Source organism: Heteronotia binoei, chromosome 15 (genome assembly GCF_032191835.1).
Source record: "Heteronotia binoei isolate CCM8104 ecotype False Entrance Well chromosome 15, APGP_CSIRO_Hbin_v1, whole genome shotgun sequence".
Taxonomy (NCBI): domain Eukaryota; kingdom Metazoa; phylum Chordata; class Lepidosauria; order Squamata; family Gekkonidae; genus Heteronotia; species Heteronotia binoei.
In genome coordinates, this window is record NC_083237.1 from 1,947,392 (window position 1) to 1,966,697 (window position 19,306).

The window sequence follows — 19,306 nt, forward strand, 5'->3', positions numbered from 1 at the left end:
GTTGGTACTTGGATGGAATTCCACCAGGGACATCCAGGGTAGCTCTGCAGAGGCAAAAAATGGCAAACCACTTCTGAACATCTCATGCTTTGAAAACTCCTTGAGGGGTTGCCATCCGCCAGTTGTAGCTTAATGGCACTTTATCCCCTCCTAGCCTTTTCTTTTACATTGAGTGGGGAGCACATGCCACTTCCTTTCTTCCCCCGCCCTTACACCCTGTCTGGTGTAGTGGTTAAGTGCGCGGACTCTTATCTGGGAGAACCAGGTTTGATTCCCCACTCCTCCACTTGCAGCCGCTGGAATGGCCTTGGGTCAGCCAGAGCTCTGGCAGAGGTTGTCCTTGAAAGGACAGCTTTTGGGAGAGCTCTCTCAGCCCCACCCACCTCACAGGGTGTCTGTTGTGGGGGAAGAAGATAAAGGAGATTGTGAGCCGTTCTGAGACTCTGATTCAGAGAGAAGGGCGGGGTATAAATCTACAGTCTTCTTCTTCTATCACCCAGCCACGTCCTCCCTGTTTCTGTAAGAGAGAGCCAGTTTGGTGTAGTGGTTAAGTGCACAGACTCTTATCTGGGAGAACCGTGTTTGATTCCCCGCTCCTCCACTTGCACCTGCTAGAATGGCCTTGGGTCAGCCAGAGCTCTGGCAGAGTTGTCCTTGAAAGGGCAGCAGCTGTGAGAGTCCTCTCAGCCCCACCCACCTCAGAGGGTGTCTGTTGTGGGGGAAGAAGATAAAGGAGATTGTGAGCCGCTCTGAGACTGATTCAGAGAGAAGGCTGGGGTATAAATCTACAGTCTTCTTCTTCTATCACCCAGCCACATCCTCCCAGTATCTGTAAGAGAGAGCCAGTTTGGTGTAGTGGTTAAGTGTGCGGACTCTTATCTGGGAGAACCGGGTTTGATTCCCCACTCCTCCACTTGCACCTGCTGGAGAGACCTTGGGTCAGTCATAACTCTTTCAGAGCTGTTCTGCTCAAGAGCCGTTTCTGTCAGAGCTTTCTCATCCCCACCTACCTCACAGGGAGGGTGTCTGTTGTGGGGAGAGGAAGGGAAAGGAGATTGTCAGCCGCTCTGAAACTCTGAGTGAAGAGCAGGGTATAAATCCCATCTCCCCTCCTCTTCATAAGAACATAAGAGAAGCCATGTTGGATCAGGCCAATGTCCCATCCAATCCAACACTCTATGTCACACAGTGGCCAAAAAAATTATATACACACACACACACACACACACACACACATATATATATATATACACACACACACACACACACACACATATATATATATATATATATATATATATATATATATATATATATATACACACACACACACACACACTGGCTCATAGCCACTGATGGACCTCTGCTCCATATTTTTATCCAATCCCCTCTTGAAGCTGGCTGCTTGTAGCCGCCACCACCTCCTGTGGCAGGGAATTCCACGTGTTAATCATCTTCTTTCTTTCCCCCTCCACAGGTCTGTTCCAGAAGGCCATTGCACAGAGCGGCACAGCCATTTCTAGTTGGTCAGTGAATTACCAGCCCCTCAAATACACCCGCATGTTGGCTTCCAAGGTGGGCTGCGATCACATGGACACGGGGGATACAGTGGAATGTCTGCGGCGCAAGCCCTACAGAGAGCTGGTGGATCAGGATATTCAGCCGGCACGCTATCACATTGCGTTTGGCCCCGTGGTGGACGGGGACGTGGTTCCGGATGACCCAGAGATCCTGATGCAGCAGGGGGAGTTCCTCAACTACGACATCCTCATCGGCGTCAACCAGGGAGAAGGCCTGAAGTTTGTGGAGGACTCCATGGAGAACGAAGACGGCATCTCTGCCAGCTACTTTGACTTCACCATTTCCAACTTCGTCGACAACCTCTACGGCTACCCGGAAGGCAAGGACATCTTGCGGGAGACCATCAAGTTCATGTACACGGACTGGGCCGACCGGGACAATGGCGAGATGCGCCGCAAGACCCTTTTGGCCCTTTTCACGGACCACCAGTGGGTGGCGCCTGCCGTGGCCACCGCCAAACTTCACGCTGAGTATCAGTCGCCCGTCTACTTCTACACCTTCTACCACCACTGCCAGACGGACACGCGGCCTGAGTGGGCGGATGCTGCCCATGGGGATGAGATCCCCTACGTCTTCGGGGTGCCCATGATTGGGGCCACGGATCTTTTCCCTTGCAACTTTTCCAAGAACGATGTCATGCTGAGCGCCGTGGTCATGACCTACTGGACCAATTTTGCCAAGACCGGGTGAGATGTTGGGTGGAGGATGAAAGGTGGAAGAGAGGGAAGGGGAAGGATGGAGGTGCGGGGGAGGTAATGATGGGGTGGCGGAGGGGCCGTGCCCTAGTAGTTGAGCATCTGTTTGACATGCAGAAGGTCCCAGGTCCAATCCCTGGCATCTTCTCTTAAAAGACTGGGCAGAAGGTGATGTGGGAGACCTCTGCCTGAGACCCTGGAGTGCTGCTGCCAGTCTTTGAGAGCCAGTTTGGTGTAGTGGTGAAGTGAGTGGACTCTTATCTGGGACAACTGGGTTCGATTCCCCACTCCTCCACCTGCAGCTGCTGGAATGGCCTTGGGTCAGCCAGAGCTCTCTTATCTGGGAGAACCGGGTTTGATTCCCCACTCCTCCACTTGCACCTGCTGGAATGGCCTTGGGTCAGCCAGAGCTCTTCTTAAGTGGTGAAGTGCATGGACTCTTATCTGGGAGAACCGGGTTCGATTCCCCGCTCTTCCACTTGCACCTGCTGGAATGGCCTTGGGTCAGCCAGAGCTCTTCTTAAGTGGTGAAGTGCATGGACTCTTATCTGGGAGAACCGGGTTCGATTCCCCGCTCTTCCACTTGCACCTGCTGGAATGGCCTTGGGTCAGCCATAGCTCTTCTTAAGTGGTGAAGTGCATGGACTCTTATCTGGGAGAACCGGGTTCGATTCCCCACTCCTCCACTTGCACTTGCTGGAATGGCCTTGGGTCAGCCATAGCTCTGGCAGAGGTTGTCCTTGAAAGGGCAGCTTCTGTGAGAGCCCTCTCCAGCCCCACCCACCTCACAGGGTGTCTGTTGTGGGGAAGGAAAGGTGATTGTAAGAGAGCCTGTTTAGTGTAGTGGTTAAGTGAGCGGACTCTTATCTAGGAGAACTGGGTTCGATTCTCCGCTCCTCCACTGCACCTACTTGGAATGGCCTTGGGTCAGCCATAACTCTGGCAGAGGTTGTCCTTGAAAGGGCAGCTGCTGTGAGAGCTCTCTCCAGCCCCACCCACCTCACATCTGTTGTGGGGGAGGAAGATAAAGAAGATTGTGAGCTTCTCTGAGACTCTTCGGAGTGGAGGGTGGGATATAAATCCAATATCATCATCTTCTTCTTCTTCTTTGATGGGCTGACTCAGTAGAAGGCTGCTCCATTTGTTCATGTGTGTTAAGGTCTACAAAGGCAGTTACCAAGAGTGGGAATTAGATGAGGCGTGTGCCGACTTCAGATCCAAAACCCTCATTTAGCCATAAACCATTCTGGGTAGTCTTGGACCAATCACTTGTGGCCAAACAAAATTTGCAGGGCATTGTGAAGATAAAATGGGGTGGGTAGGTCGTGGGTCCTTGGTGAGGGAGCAGGCAGGATAAAAATGGGCTGGATTGGGGAACAAAAATGTCTTCTGTCCTGGATAACTCTGGCCAGGCCTTTTTTTCAGATATCAGCACACACTTAAGAAGCCCTGGGTGTCTAGTTAGCTTTCAAAGGACAGCAATTATATGAGCCCATTAATTATTTCCTGCCCGAAGTAAACAGTTTCACAAGGCGTCTTCAAAGAAGACCAGCCTCCCATAGGGATAGGTTTCCAAAGCCATCTTCCAACAATAGCAAGCTGTCCCACCTTGAGAGGGGCTCACGTCGTCCGCTAATTATCTTATAACTTCAAACACCAGAAATATAATACTTAAGAATCGTCATAAAATATACAAAAGCAATGTCAGTTAATTCTCACTACTACAGGTTAAAACGGATAGAAAGAAGTACTTCTTCACCCGAAGGGTCATTAACATGTGGAATTCACTGCCACAGGAGGTGGCGGCAGCCACAAGCATAACCAGCTTCAAGAGGTCCATCAGTGGCTATTAGCCACTGTGTGTGTATATATATATATATATTTGGCCACTGTGTGACACAGAGTGTTGGACTGGATGGGCCGTTGGCCTGATCCAACATGGTTACTCTTATGTTCTTAAAGTGTTGGACTGGATGGGCCACTGGCCTGATCCAACACGGCTTTTCTTATGTTCTTATGACACAGAGTGTTGGACTGGATGGGCCACTGGCCTGATCCAAAACGGCTTCTCTTATGTTCTTATGTTCTTAAAGTGTTGGACTGGATGGGCCATTGGCCTGATCCAACACGGCTTTTCTTATGTTCTTATGACACAGAGTGTTGGTCTGGATGGGCCACTGGCCTGATCCAACATGGCTTCTCTTATGTTCTTATGTTCTTAAAGTGTTGGACTGAATGGGCCATTGGCCTGATCCAACACGGCTTTTGTTATGTTCTTATGACACAGAGTGTTGGACTGGATGGGCCATTGGCCTGATCCAACATGGCTTCTTTTATGTTCTTATGTGCCGTCTCATTTGGAGTACTGTGTGCAGTTCTGGTCGCCGCACCTCAAAAAGGATATTATAGCATTGGAGAAAGTTCAGAAAAGGGCAACTAAAATGATTAAAGGGCTGGAACACCTTCCCTATGAAGAAAGGTTGAAATGCTTAGGGCTCTTTAGCTTGGAGAAACGTCGACTGGGGTGACATGATAGAAGTTTACAAGATAATGCATGGGATGGAGAAAGTAGAGAAAGAAGTACTTTTCTCCCTTTCTCACAATACAAGAACTCGTGGGCATTCGATGAAATTGCTGAGCAGACAGGTTAAAACGGATAAAAGGAAGTACTTCTTCACCCAAAGGGTGATTAACATGTGGAATTCACTGCCACAGGAGGTGGTGGCGTCCACAAGCATAGCCACCTTCAAGAAGGGGTTAGATAAAAATATGGAGCAGAGGTCCATCAGTGGCTATTAGCCACAGTGTGTGTGTGTGTGTGTGTGTGTGTGTGTGTGTGTATATATATATATATATATATATATATATATATATATATATATATATATATATATATATATATATATATATATATATATATATATATATATATATATATATATATATATATATATATATATATATATATATATATTTGGCCGCTGTGTGACACAGAATGTTGGACTGGATGGGCCATTGGCCTGATCTAACATGGCTTCTCTTATGTTCTTATGTTCTATCAATCCTAACAAAGAATATTTAAAAATAACGATTACAAGTTTCCAGCACACACTGTTATCTGTTGGCCCTCAACAGATAATCTTTGATCTTCACTTCTGCATTTAGTTGGACATTCGTCCCTCTCTGAGGCTATTCTGTGAGACTGGGTCTATGGAATCCCTATTTGCAAGGGGGGGGTTGTAGAAAAAGCCCAGCAGGAACTCATTTGCATATTAGGCCACACACCCTGATGCCAAGCCAGCCGGAACTAATTTCCCGTGTGTTCCTGCTAAAAAAAGGCCTGCCTATTTGGCTTTTTAGCCGAAAGCCTGGGCCATTTCTGGTTCTGCCCTGCAAACACATCCATTCTCCGTGATCTTTTTATTTACTCGATTCGATTAAATTTTAGACTTCCCTCCCCTCCCCTGCCCGGGCAAGGCTCAGGGCGATGTACAATGTAATCAAATCCAGAGGGAAAGGCTTAACACAGTAAAACCTCGTGGGTACCTAAAAAGATGGCGCTAAAAATTCTGGTAGTGTCATTGTCTTGCAGGGTGGGAGCTGTTCCCCTGTATTCCGGGCCATACCCCTGACACTTCATTAGAGTAAAATAAATGGCTATGGAGAGAGAATGATTAAGCATTCTGTCCTCCAAAAGCAGATATAAATGTTATTAATAATGATGATAATAATAGGAGGAGAAGGAGGTGGAAGGAGAGAAGAGACACAACACGAAGCTTTTGGAACAGCTAGATTGGTCCAGAACACCTTAAGAGACCAACAAGAAGAAGAGATGGAATTTATACCCCGCCCTTCACTCGGAGTCTCAGAGCGGCTGACTGACAGAATTCCTTCCCTTCCACAGACACCCTGTGAGTTAGGCGGAGCTAAGAGAGCACTTTCGAGAAATGCTCTTGAGAGAATAGCTCTGAGAGAACTGTGGCTGACCCAAGGTCACTCCAGCAGGTGCAAGTGGAGGAGTGGGGAATCGAACCCGGTTCTCCTAGATTAGAGTCCATGCGCTTAACCACTACCCCAAATTGGCTCTCTTCTACGAACATAAGAGAAGCCATGTTGGATCAAGCCAATGGCCCATCCAGTCCAACATTCTGTGTCACACAGGGGCCAAAAAAAACAAGGTGCCATCAGGAGGTCCACCAGTGGGGCCAGGATACTAAAAGCCCTCCCACTGTTCCCTCCCCTCACCCCAAGCACCAAGAATACAGAGCATCACTGCCCTGGGCATAAGAACATAATAGAAGCCATGTTGGATCAAGCCAATGTCCCATCCAGTCCAACACTGTGTCACACAGGGGCCAAAAAACCCAGGTGCCATCAGGAGGTCCATCAGTGGGGCCAGGACATTAGAAGCCCTCGCCTTGTTGCCCCTCTAAGAACCAAGAATACAGAGCATCACTGCCCCGGGCATAAGAACGTAAGAGAAGCCATGTTGGATCAAGCCAATGGCCCATCCATTCCAACACTGTGTCACACAGGGGCCAAAAAGCCCAGGTGCCATCAGGAGGTCCATCAGTGGGGCCAGGACACTAGAAGCCCTCACCTTGTTGCCCCCCCAAGAATACAGAGCATCACTGCCCTGGGCATAAGAACATAAGAGAAGCCATGTTGGATCAGGCCAAAGGCCCATCCAGTCCAACACTCTGTGTCACATAAGAGAAGCCATGTTGGATCAGGCCAATGGCCCATCCAGTCCAACACTCTGTGTCACATAAGAACATAAGAGAAGCCATGTTGGATCAGGCCAATGGCCCCTCCAGTCCAACACTCTGTGTCACATAAGAACAGAAGAGAAGCCATGTTGGATCAGGCCAAAGGCCCAACCAGTCCAACACTCTGTGTCACATAAGAACATAAGAGAAGCCCTGTTGGATCAGGCCAATGGCCCCTCCAGTCCAACACTCTGTGTCACATAAGAGAAGCCATGTTGGATCAGGCAATGGCACCTCCAGTCCAACACTCTGTGTCACATAAGAATATAAGAGAAGCCATGTTGGATCAGGCCAATGGTCCATCCAGTCCAACACTCTGTGTCACATAAGAACATAAGAGAAGCCCTGTTGGATCAGGCCAATGGTCCATCCAGTCCAACACTCTATGTCACATAAGAGAAGCCCTGTTGGATCAGGCCAGTGGCCCCTCCAGTCCAACACTCTGGACTGGAATACAGTGCATCACTGCCCCAGAGAGTTCCAACAATATGCTGTGGCTAACAGCCACTGATGGAGCTCTGCTCTAGATGTTGATCCAGTCCCCTCTTGAAGCTGGCTGTGCTTGTAGCCGCCGCCACCTCCTGTGGCAGAGCACCCTGCTTGGCAGAGGAGGCCGATCTAAACTCCAATCCAAGCTTCTGACTCTCAAAAGTTCCTATCCCCAAAATCTTGTTGGTCTTCATTGTGTTGTTGGACTCCAATCTAGCTGTTCCACGGCAGGCCGACACGGCAGCCCTCTGAAACTGTCTTTGTGGAAGTTTTTTGGAGTTTATAAAGATGGGAGTCGGCCTGTGGGGGCAGGAGGGCTGGGCATGACCCATGTGGCTGGAGAACAGACAAGAAACTGGGGGCAATGCAGGTGCATAGGACATACGGAAAGAGGGAAATGGTACCGTTTTACGAGGAGGAAAAGACAGGGGAGGGAAAGAGGGCAGCAGTGGTTGGATGGAGGGGCACAAAGAGGCTGGAGGGTCAGTTGGAATCCCAAGTGATAACTAGATTGAGGGTCTCTAAAGTGGCGAGGGGCCAAGAGCAGGCCAAAGAATTCACAGTCAGAAGGTGTGAAAGAGTAAAGGGGAGGAGCTTGGTCTGGCAGGGTTTTCTCACGAGGAGGTCAGTGGCTCACACTGGAGAGCCTGCTGCAGCATGAGGGCCCCTGAGAGCTAGGGGGACTGGGCATTGGGACCCTGGGACACCTGGACAGGTGCTTTGACCACAGGTGTGTGTGGGGGTCTTATGCCCACGGTTCCTCTGGTCTAGGTAGCCCAGGGGGGTAAAAGGCAGGTCCCCACAGCTCCTGGTTTGGGACCCGCAAGTGCCTTTGAGATGCAGCGGCTGGTTGTGAAGGAGTGGAGTAAAAGGCAACTTCTGTGTAGACCGGGGGTGGCCAAACTGTGTCTCAGGAGCACATGTGGTTCTTTCACACATATTGTGTGGCTGCCAAAGCCCCCACTGCCCAGCTGGAGAAGGCATTTGAGAGCCAGTTTGGTGTAGTGGTTAAGTGCACGGACTCTTATCTAGGAGAACCAGGTTTGATTCCCCACTTCTCCACTTGCAGCTGCTGGAATGGCCTTGGGTCAGCCAGAGCTCTGGCAGAGGTTGTCCTTGAAAGGGCAGCTGCTGGGAGAGCCCTCTCAGCCCCACCCAACTCACAGGGTGTCTGTTGTGGGGGGAGAAGACATAGGAGTCTGTAAGCCGCTCTGAGACTCTGATTCAGAGAGAAGGGCAGGGTATAAATCTGCGGTCTTCTTTTTTTAAATCACTTCTCTAAGCCAAACCAGCTGGTGTCTTGGAGAATGCATTTAAAATTAAAATTGCTTTCTTTCCACCTACATCTCCTCCTCCCATCTATTTGCCTTCCTTCCTTCCCTTCTTGTGGCTCTCAAACATCTGACATTTATGTCTTGGTGGCTCTCAAGCCCTTGACGTTTATTCTACGTGGCTCTTATATTAAGCAAGTTGGGCCACTCCTGGTGTACACCAAGACTTTTGCGAGGCCTTCATTGTATGCAAAGGAATGTGTGGAAAGGGAATGAGGATTGGGGCCGCTGACCCCGCCTCTCCCCTGCCCCTGCGTGCATTCCAGGTGCTGTACTAGCCTGATTGCTGCAAAGGGGGCCTCAAACAAATGACGTTAGGGTGGGCCTCATCCCCCCCCCCCCCATTCCTTTCTGCGCTCGATGAATAGCTGCAGTGGTCTTCTCCAAATGCTTGTCTTGCAGACAAGAAGATTCATGGACACTGAAGCAAAATTCAGACACGCTCACTATTTGGCAGTATTTCAGTACTTAAAGTCTGGACTCCGTGAATTCTGCCTGTTTGCAAATTTTGCTTTCAACCTCTGACTCTACCAAATCTTAGTACTCAGAGAGTTTGAAGGCGGCCTTCTAAGTGGTCGGTTAAATTCCACTCTTTTACATGTGGGGGTGTTCCTGCCACCAACCCCTAAGAATCCCTCAGTCCAATGGCACCCATAATGGAGAATGCGGAAAACCAGGATGAAAATGAGAAGATAAGTTTGAAGAAGATATTGGATTTATATCCTGCCCTCCACTCCAAAGAGTCTCAGAGTGGCTCACAATCTCCTTTCCCTTTCTCCCCCACAAGACACCCTGTGAGGTAGATGAAGATATTGGATTTATATCCCGCCCTCCACTCTGGAGAGTCTCAGCGCGGCTCACAATCTCCTTTCCCTTCCTCCCCCACAACAGAAACCCTGTGAGGTAGATGAAGATACTGGATTTATATCCCGCCCTCCACTCCGAAGAGTCTCAGAGCGGCTCACAATCTCCTTTCCCTTCCTCCCCCACAACAGACACCCTGTGAGGTAGATGAAGATATTGGATTTCTATCCCTCCCTCCACTCCGAAGAGTCTCAGAGCGGCTCACAAACTCCTTTCCCTTCCTCCCCCACAACAGACACCCTGTGAGGTAGATGGATATTGGATTTATATCCCGCCCTCCACTCCGGAGAGTCTCAGAGCAGCTCACAATCTCCTTTCCCTTCCTCCCCCACAACAGACACCCTGTGAGGTAGATGAAGATACTGGATTTATATCCCGCCCTCCACTCCGAAGAGTCTCAGAGTGGCTCACAATCTCCTTTCCCTTCCTCCCCCACAACAGACACCCCGTGAGGTAGATGAAGATATTGGATTTCTATCCCGCCCTCCACTCCGAAGAGTCTCAGAGCGGCTCACAAACTCCTTTCCCTTCCTCCCCCACAACAGACACCCTGTGAGGTAGATGAAGATATTGGATTTCTATCCCGCCCTTCACTCCAAAGAGTCTCAGAATTCTTTGTATCTCTGTGCTCCCTCCCCTTTTCCCTGCTTTCCTGTGCCCTTCCCCAACCGGGAGCAGTGGGGAAGGTGTGCGGCTTGCACACTCTGGCTGGGGAGACACGTCCTGGCCACACCCGCCCTCCTCCCTCCCTCGAAAGGACTCTAGCTGCCCTTGCAGCTTGTGCAATCTAGGGGCCTCCCCTCCTGCCCACCCAAGAACTTATCGAACAAAGCAGTAGACAAGTGCACCTTTAAGACCAACTTCAGTTTTATTCAGAGTGTAAGCTTTCGTGTGCTCTTAAGCAGACTTCATCAGACAAAATGGGAACGGCAAGCAGCAATTAATATAAATGGGCAGTGTAGAATCATGGGAATGTTTTTAGCAGATTAAAAGAATCCCAAATAGGGATCTGTGTTTGTTAGTGTTGGGTTAAGCAGGGCTGAAAAAACACTGGAGGGTGTAAAAAGCAGACTGCTGTTGTAGGTGTGAAGTGCCATAAATCTAGGTGACATTCTTGCTTTGTTAGTTTAAATAGAGGGCATGGTTTCTCAAGAGATAATCGTTTGCCATTAGAAAAAAATGAAGACATTAAAATACAGTGGAGGATGCGTTGCTATATTCAATAAGACAAACAGCCAATATCCCCCATTTGAGTATGTCAATACAAAAAAAAAAGAAAACCCAAAACCCCCAAGTATTCTGATACACTGTTCTAAAAGAGAAATAATATAAATTAGCCATTAGAAAAACAGGGTGCATTAAAGTATAGTGGAAGGTGGGTTTAGTATATGTTATGAGACAAACAGCCCACATCCCTCATTTGAGCATGTCAACACACACACAAAAAACATCATTCTGATACGCTGTTCTAAAAGAGAAATACATCGGAACACTGTGGATGCACAGCTGTACTCAGTGAGAGTTGGTTTGGGGTGAGGGGTCCAAGGGGGAGGCAGGAGCAAAGGTTTGGGGAAGGGGGCCATAAAATCCACAAGGAGGTTGGGCCTTCCGGGCCCCATGGGGCGCTATGGGCCTGCAATCAAGCCGACCCTAATTAGCTTCTGAGATCCGGTGAGATCGGGCTAGCCTGGCCCATCCAGGTCTAGTAATAGGGTTGCCAAGTCCAATTCAAGAAATATCTGGGGACTTTGGGGGTGGAGCCAGGAGACTTTGGAGGTGGGGCCAGGAGACATTGGGGGTGGAGCCAGGAGACTTTGGGGGCAGAGCCAGGAGACTTTGGGGGTGGAGCCAGGAGACATTGGGGGCGGAGCCAGGGACAAGGGTGTGACAAGCATAATTGAACTCCAAGGGAGTTCTGGCCATCACATTTAAAGGGACTGCACAAATTTTTAAATGCCTTCCTTCCATAGGAAATAATGAAGGATACGGGCACCTTCTTTCGGGGCTCATAGAATTGGACCCCCTGGTCCAATCATTTTGAAACTTGGGAGGTATTTTGGGGAGGGGCACTAGATGCTATACTGAAAGTTTGGTGCCTCTATCTCAAAAAACAGCCCCCCCAGAGCCCCCAATACCCTCAGATCAATTCCCCATCCCCTATGGGAATCGTTCATGGAGGTGTATGATGGCTGTGGGGACGGGGCTTCCCCCGCTGGCCAGCTGGCTGGGGGAGGGGGGAAGCCTGTAAAACCGGGGGGTCCCCCTCTGGGATCTGGGGATTGGGAAGCCTATCTAGTAAGCAGCGGCTTTAGTGGAATGTTTGGAAGGGTTTCCTAAGCACTGGAGGGACTCTGCAGTCCGTTGCCTTAGGAGACAATCTCGATGCCGCAAATGTAGCCGGTCTTTTGGGCAACGGTGCAGCTGGACTTGCTCCTGTCTGTTCTGGAGGCAGTGAGGTCACGCCCTGCAGCCATGCCGCCATTGGCTGAGTCTGAAAAAGAGGGAGGAGCCCACAGGGGCATGACTGAGGCTTGGCCAATGCCAGCATGGGAAGCAGCTTTGGGAAAACGTTGCCTAGATTGCCAACTTCTGTCCGTTTTTATATCACTTTAATTCTGGCCCTCTCCCAGAGAGGCCTGGGGGTTCTTACTTGGAGAGATTTCTGGCAGTTCTCTAGGAGAGATCCCTTCCCGCATCTTTCACAGGGAGAGAGAATTACCATTAAGCCAGCAGAAGTCCCTGGCCTACAGAACCCTGTGCCTCTCCTGAGCTGCTTCTGGTGGTGTGTGTGTTTGCCTCACTTGTCAAGCAAAGACACAGGCTGAAGAAGAAGAAGAAGAAGAAGAAGAATTGCAGATTTATACCCCACCCTTCTCTCTGAATCAGAGTCTCAGAGCGGCTTACAATCTCCTATATCTTCTCCCCTCCCCACAACAGACACCCTGTGAGGTGGGTGGGACTGAGAGAAGAAGACTGCAGACTTATACCCCGCCCTTCTCTCTAAATCAGAGACTCAGAGCGGTTTACAATCTCCTAGATCTTCTGCCCCCACAACAGACACCCTGTGAGGTGAGTGGGGCTGAGAGAAGTAGAAGACTGCAGACTTATACCCCGCCTTTCTCTCTGAATCAGAGAATCAGAGCGATTTACAATCTCCTATATATTCTCCCCCCCACAACAGACACCCTGTGATGTGAGTGGGGCTGAGAGGGCTCTCACAGCAGCTGCCCTTTGAAGGACAACTCCTACAAGAACTATGGCTAACCCAAGGCCACTCCAGCAGCTGCAAGGGGAGGAGGAGTGGGGAATCAAACCCGGTTCTCCCAGATAAGAGTCCACGCACTTAACCACTACACCAAGAGCGGCTGAAGGGCTCAGAACCACCCTTCTTTGTGTCCTGTCTGAGTGTCGAAGTGCAAATAATGGCTCTGGCAGCATTCAGGTGTTTAGCATCAATGTGTCACCAGGGCCGGCTCGCCCACTTGGCAAACTAGGCATTTGCCTAGAGCGCTGGCAGGGTGGGGGCGCAGAATTCGGCCCTCACTCTGCCCCCTAGGCATATCCCTTTTTGCCTCCCCCTCTCTCCCTTCCTCACAATTGTCCGGCAACAGGAGGTGAAGCGCCGCGCTTCCAGGGCTCTTTAAAGGCCACCCCCCGCCAATTAACTGATTGGCGGGTAAAGCGGCACGGAGGCTGGCGGCTCCTACGCTGGCCTTCCAGCACACTCAGAACAACCAGCACTGGGGCAGCAGCGACGGGAAGGACGAGCGAGCTGCTGAAAAACCAGCAGCGCCGCTGCCTCCTCCCCACTTCCTTCCAAGGGGAGGAGGCAGCGGTGCGGCCACTCCTTCAGAAGCTCGCTCATCCTTCCCGCCACAGAGTGGGGTGGGGTGGGGTGGCACGGCGTAGGGCCGGCCCTGTGTGTCTCCCATGTTTAGCCAGGGTCATGTCCTCTTAAGTGAACTGTTGCAGGCAGTCCTCAGTGGCCCAGCGGTGGAGGGACCAAGCTGGATCAAGTTGGGCCGCCGTGTTAGTCTGTCGGTAGCAGGAGGAGAGAGCCAGAGTCCAGGAGCAACTTCAGGACTAACAAAATGGGTGGCCGCGGGGGAGGAGCTTCTGTGAGTCACTCAAAGACTTTTGTGAGCCTTTTGGGAAGGCCCTCCTGGCCTCATAGAATCCCAGAGTTGGAAGGGGCCCTGCAGAGCCCACCCCCCTGCTCACTGCAGGATCAGCTTCCCGAGAGCGTCCCTGGCAAGTGTTTCTCCCCCCTTTGCTTAAGACTGGCAGTGAAGGGGAGTGCCCCACCTCTTTCAGTAGCCAATTCCACAGTTGAGAACAAATTACTGTAAGAAAGTTCTTCCTCATATCCAGCCGGGACCTTCCCACCCTTCATTCAGACCCATTCTTGCAAGTCCTCTCCTCTTGCTGCCCACAGGAACGGCTCCCCGCCCTCCTCTAAGGGACAGCCCTTCAAAGACTTCCAGAGAGCCATCCTGTCTACCTTGATTCTTGCTCTTTCTACCGCAAGGTGGGAAGGGCTGCTAGCAGCAATACCTGGCTCTGAACTGGGCAATAGCCTAAGGGCAGCGGCCCTCAACCTTTTTGGCACCAGGGACCAGTTTTGCGGAAGAGAATTTTTCCATGGACCACGGGGGGTGACGGGGAGGCGCTGGTTTCAGGATAATACAACTGTGCACTTTATTTCTAAAGTGTTTGGTGTGGTGGTTAAATGTGCGGACTCTTATCTGGGAGAACCGGGTTTGATTCCCCACTCCTCCATTTACACCTGCTGGAATGGCCTTGGGTCAGCCATAGCTCTGGCAGAGGTTGTCCTTGAAAGGGCAGCTGCTGTGAGAGCCTTCTCCAGCCCCACCCACCTCACAGGGTGTCTGTCTCCTGAGAGCTAGTTTGGTGTAGTGGTTAAGTGTGCGGACTCTTATCTGGGAGAACGGGGTTTGATTCCCCACTCCTTCCCTTGCAGTTGCTGGAATGGCCTCAGGTTAGCCATAGTTCTTGTAGGAGTTATCCTTGAAAGGGCAGCTGCTGTGAGAGCCCTCTCAGCCCCACTCACCTCACAGGGTGTCTGTCTCCTGAGAGCCAGTTTGGTATAGTGGTTAAGTGTGCGGACTCTTATCTGGGAGAACCAGGTTTGATTCCCCACTCCTCCATTTGCAGCTGCTGAAATGGCCTTGGGTCAGCCATAGCTATTGCAGGAGTTGTCCTTGAAAGGGCATCTTTCAGAGCTCTCTCAGCCCCACCCACCCCAAAGGGTGTCTGTTGTGGAGGAGGAAGGGAAAGGAGATTGTGAGCTGCTCTGAGACTCATCAGAGTGGAGGGCAGGATATAAATCCAATATCTTCTTCTTCTTCTAAAGGCAGCCAGCTGGTCTCTGACCCCATCTCTTCTCATCAGAGAGCCAGTTTGGTGTAGTGGTTAAGTGTCTGTTTTGGGGAAGAAGAAGATGATATTGGATTTATATCCCGCCCTCCACTCTGAATAGTCTCAGAGCAGCTCACAATCTCCTTTACCTTCCTCCCCCACAACAGATACCCTGTGAGGTGGGTGGGGCTGGAGAGGGCTCTCAAGGCAGCTACCCTTTCAAGGACCACTCTGCCAGAGCTCTGGCTGACCCAAGGCCCTCCCAGCAAGTGCAAGTGGAGGAGTGGGGAATCAAACCCGGTTCTCCCAGATAAGAGTCCGCACACTTAACCACTGCACCAAACTGGCTCTCCAGGTAATGGAAGTTGTGAGCTGCTCTGAGACTGATATTCGAAGTGAAGGGCAGGATATAAATCCAATGTCATCCTTGTTTTATTATTATTATTATTACATTATAATATATAATGAAAGAATTATACAACTCACGGCCCGGTTGCTAACAGGCCACGGACCGGTACTGGTCCACAGATCAAGGGTTGTGGACTCCTGGCCTAGGGCATCAGGCTTCTGGGGATGCAGATTGGGCGCCCCCCCATGTGACGGTGACATTATCAGTACAGGGAGGGGGCACCAGACGTTAGGCTCGCCTAGGAGTGGCCCTGGGTCTGCCTGCTTCAGCAGACAGTCCTCGGGTCTTGCCTTGGGCTCGGTCATGTTCTGACACGGCCTTGACTGCGATGCCCGCTTTCTCTCATTCCTGCCTCCCCTTCTGCAGGGATCCGAACCAACCCGTGCCCCAGGACACCAAGTTCATCCACACGAAGCCCAACCGCTTTGAGGAAGTGGTGTGGACCAAGTTCAACACGAAGGACAAGCAGTACCTCCATATCGGCCTCAAGCCCCGGGTGAGGGACAACTACCGAGCTAACAAGGTGGCCTTCTGGCTCGAACTGGTGCCCCACCTCCACAACCTCCACGAGCCCCCCCACACGTCGACGACCACCCGCATCCCGCCTTACGGCACCCGGTGGCCCAGCACCCGCGTCGGGCCCAGCACCACACGCCGGCCGATCCCAACCCTTCCTCCCGACGAAGACGACGTGGGCAGGTCTCAGCACTACGTCCCCTTCCCGGGGGATTCGCGGGACTATTCCACTGAACTCAGCGTCACCGTGGCTGTCGGGGCCTCTTTACTCTTCCTTAACATTCTGGCCTTCGCCGCCCTCTACTACAAGCGGGACAAGCGGCACGAGCTGAGAACCGGGCGGCGCCTCAGCCCCCAACGGAACGCAGCCAACGATCTCGTCCACGGCGGCCAGGAGGAGGAGATAATGTCTCTGCAGATCAAGCACTCGGAACACGACGCCCACGACCTCGAGCCCCTCCGGCCGCACGAAATCTTACGCCCCGCCTGCCCTCCCGACTACACGCTGGCCCTGCGCCGGGCGCCGGACGATGTCCCCCTGATGACCCCCAACACCATCACCATGATCCCCAGCACCATCACGGGGATGCAGGCCCTGCACCCGTTCAACACCTTCCCCACCGGACACAACAACACCCTCCCCCACCCTCACTCCACCACCCGTGTATAGTTGCCCTGCCCCCTCGTGCCCTCAGCTACCTGGCGACGGTGGCCCCGATCCACCCTGCTCAAAGAGGGAGGCGTCCTTCCCACCGTGTGAATGGGTCTTTTCTATAACATTGTGGCAACAGAAGGATAGGTAGAGGCTCCCCTCCCCCCGCCGTGGCGCAGATGGGTGCTGGGCTGCCCCTTCTTCATCCGGAGCCTCTGCCATCTTCTGTGGGGTGGCATGGTCTGGCACCAGAGAGGAAGGTGGCAAGAAAGGAGGGGTCCTTCATTCGAAGAGGTGGCCCGACGTCCACGGGGCTGGGATCCCTTTGGGTGTGGCACTGGAAGCAGCAGCAGCACCCCACTGTGGGGGGCGAGAGGCTATCTCCCACTCCAGACAGGTGCTGGAAACGCCGGTATTATTCCAGGTGCGGTTTTGGTGCTCGGGGTGCCAGAGAGGAGGCCCTGCCGTCTCTCCTCCGTTTCGGTTGGGCGGCGAAGGCATCCATGTCCTTCCAAACCACGGTACGGGTTTAAGGGTGCTGGGAAGAGCCAGAGGGGAGATGAACGGACGCAGCGTCCCTTTTGCACCTTCCCTTCGCGTGGTCGACAAAGAAGCCAATTCCCTTGCCAAAGCCGGCTGTGCCACTCTGGCCAAAGAAGGCCTGGCAGATGTCGGAGAAGCTCATCCGAAGGTCAGCCTTCAGCTCAGAGTGACAGAGACGCGTCTCCGGCGGTGGAGGAGATGCCTGTATCTGCTCCGTTCAGCATCGGCAGCGCAGGGTTGCCCCGAAGACCAGCCAGCGGGTCCCTTTTCTTCAGCTGTCTTCAGGGAAAGGCAGAGTTCTCCTCCTCTTGTGTTCTTTCCTTTTGTCCCCCCGGGAGTCCATGCCAACGGACCAAGCCAACACTTCTCATCCGGACAGAGGCTGGTGCAAGCTGCTGTCGGTGCCCGACCGTGCCAGAAGAGAAAGCGGACTGCCCCTCAGCTCCCAGCTGCACTGGCCAGCGGCTGGGAAGAGAAGTCGACCAGCCTTCTTGGCTTCCCTTCAGTCCGGGGCGAGGCGGCCACGATCCCAGTGCCTTCCTAGCACAATCTGAAGAGAGCCACCCGGCCAGCTTTCTCGTCCCTTTGTAAGGGACCCCACTGCAGGCCTCCAAGACAAGAGGGTACTTTGGCTGGAAGTGTCACAGAGAGAGAGCCCTCCCTGGAATGGGGTGGGGGGGAGGGGAGGCAGTTGCTATCTCTGCAGTGGGAAGGGGGGGGGGCAGGGGAGGGAGGACCGGAGTGAAGGGCAGAGAAGTTCCAGTGTGGTGGGGGCAGCATGCTAGTTCTGGCTTGTTTCCAACGAGGTGAAACTTTGAATGTAACAACTGGAAATTCACTTTCATTGGAGGGGAAACGGTGGGGGGGGTGGGGGTGGGGAAGGATGTGTTTTTTTTTTCCTTTTAATTTTGAAAGGAAAAAAATAAACAATGAATAGACTGCAAAAGTTGGGGGAGGGGGAGGGGGAAGCTGGTTTGCTTTTGCTTTTGGGGTTTTTTTTCGTTTTGTTTTTTTTTAATTACTGCTACTGCAAAAGATGAACTGCATGTTCCAAACGTTCTTTTTAAAGACAAAACGGAGCTGAACAAGGAAGTGGAATGCCCAGCGACGGAATCAATGCCTGCCATTGGTCCCTCCCCTTGCTTTCTGGCTCCTCCTCCTCCCTCCGCCATCGGCTTCCTTTCCGCTCTTCTGTCTGGCTTTGGCTGCTCTTTCGGAGCCCTTCCGCCCCTCACCTTCAACTTTCCATCAGCCTGCACTTGGGCAGCTAAAGGACCAACCAGGCGCTCCAGAATTCTGACAAAATGCAGGGCACCTGCAGGCTGACAGATACCTGGTTGGTCCAAAGCCCAGAAGGAAACCCTGTGTGGTGAGAAACCATTCCAATGCCCACCTTTGGGTACCTCCACTCTGCAAAAGGCTGCCAGCTGGAATGTCTGGGAAAGGCCTCTCGTGGCCGAGCCAGAGATCAGAATTGGCAGAAGAAGAAGATATTGGATTTATATCCCGCCCTATACTCTGAATCTCAAGAGTGGCTTACAATCTCTGTTACCTCCCCCCCCCACAACAAGACACCCTGTGAGGTAGGTGGGGCTGAGAGAGCTCTCACAGCAGCTACCCTTTCAAGGACAGCTCTGCGAGAGCTATGGCTGACCCAAGGCCATTCCAGCTGGTGCAAGTGGAGGAGCGGGGAATCAAACCTGGTTCTCCCAGATAATAATAATGATATTGGATTTATGCCCCACCCTATACTCTGAATCTGAGTGGTCACAATCTCCTTTCCCACCCACCCCCCCACAACAGACACCCTGTGAGGTGGGTGGGGCTGAGAGAGCTCTCACAGCAGCTGTCCTTTCAAGGACAACCTCTGCCAGAGCTCTGGCTGACCCAAGGCCATTCCAGCAGGTGCAAGTGGAGGAGTGGGGAATCAAACCCAGTTCTCCCATATAAGAGTCCGCACACTTAACCACTACACCAAACTGGCTCTTTCAAGGACAACTCCTGCCAGAGCTATGGCTGACCCAAGGCCATTCCAGCAGGTGCAAGTGGAGGAGCGGGGGACCAAACCTGGTTCTCCC

The 19,306-nt window shown here is 52.0% G+C and overlaps 1 protein-coding gene across 2 annotated transcripts in view; it reads left to right on the forward strand.

The window, feature by feature from the left end:
- The window catches only part of NLGN2 (neuroligin 2), a 46,475-nt gene extending 29,625 nt beyond the window's left edge, over window positions 1–16,850 (forward strand). For both annotated transcript variants that reach the window (XM_060255879.1, XM_060255878.1), the window contains 2 exons: window positions 1,478–2,267; window positions 15,884–16,850. In XM_060255879.1, coding sequence (XP_060111862.1) covers window positions 1,478–2,267; window positions 15,884–16,703 — 1,610 coding nt within the window. In that variant the 3' untranslated portion in view covers window positions 16,704–16,850. The remainder of the gene's footprint in view (window positions 1–1,477; window positions 2,268–15,883) is intronic.
- Window positions 16,851–19,306: the final 2,456 nt, after the last annotated feature.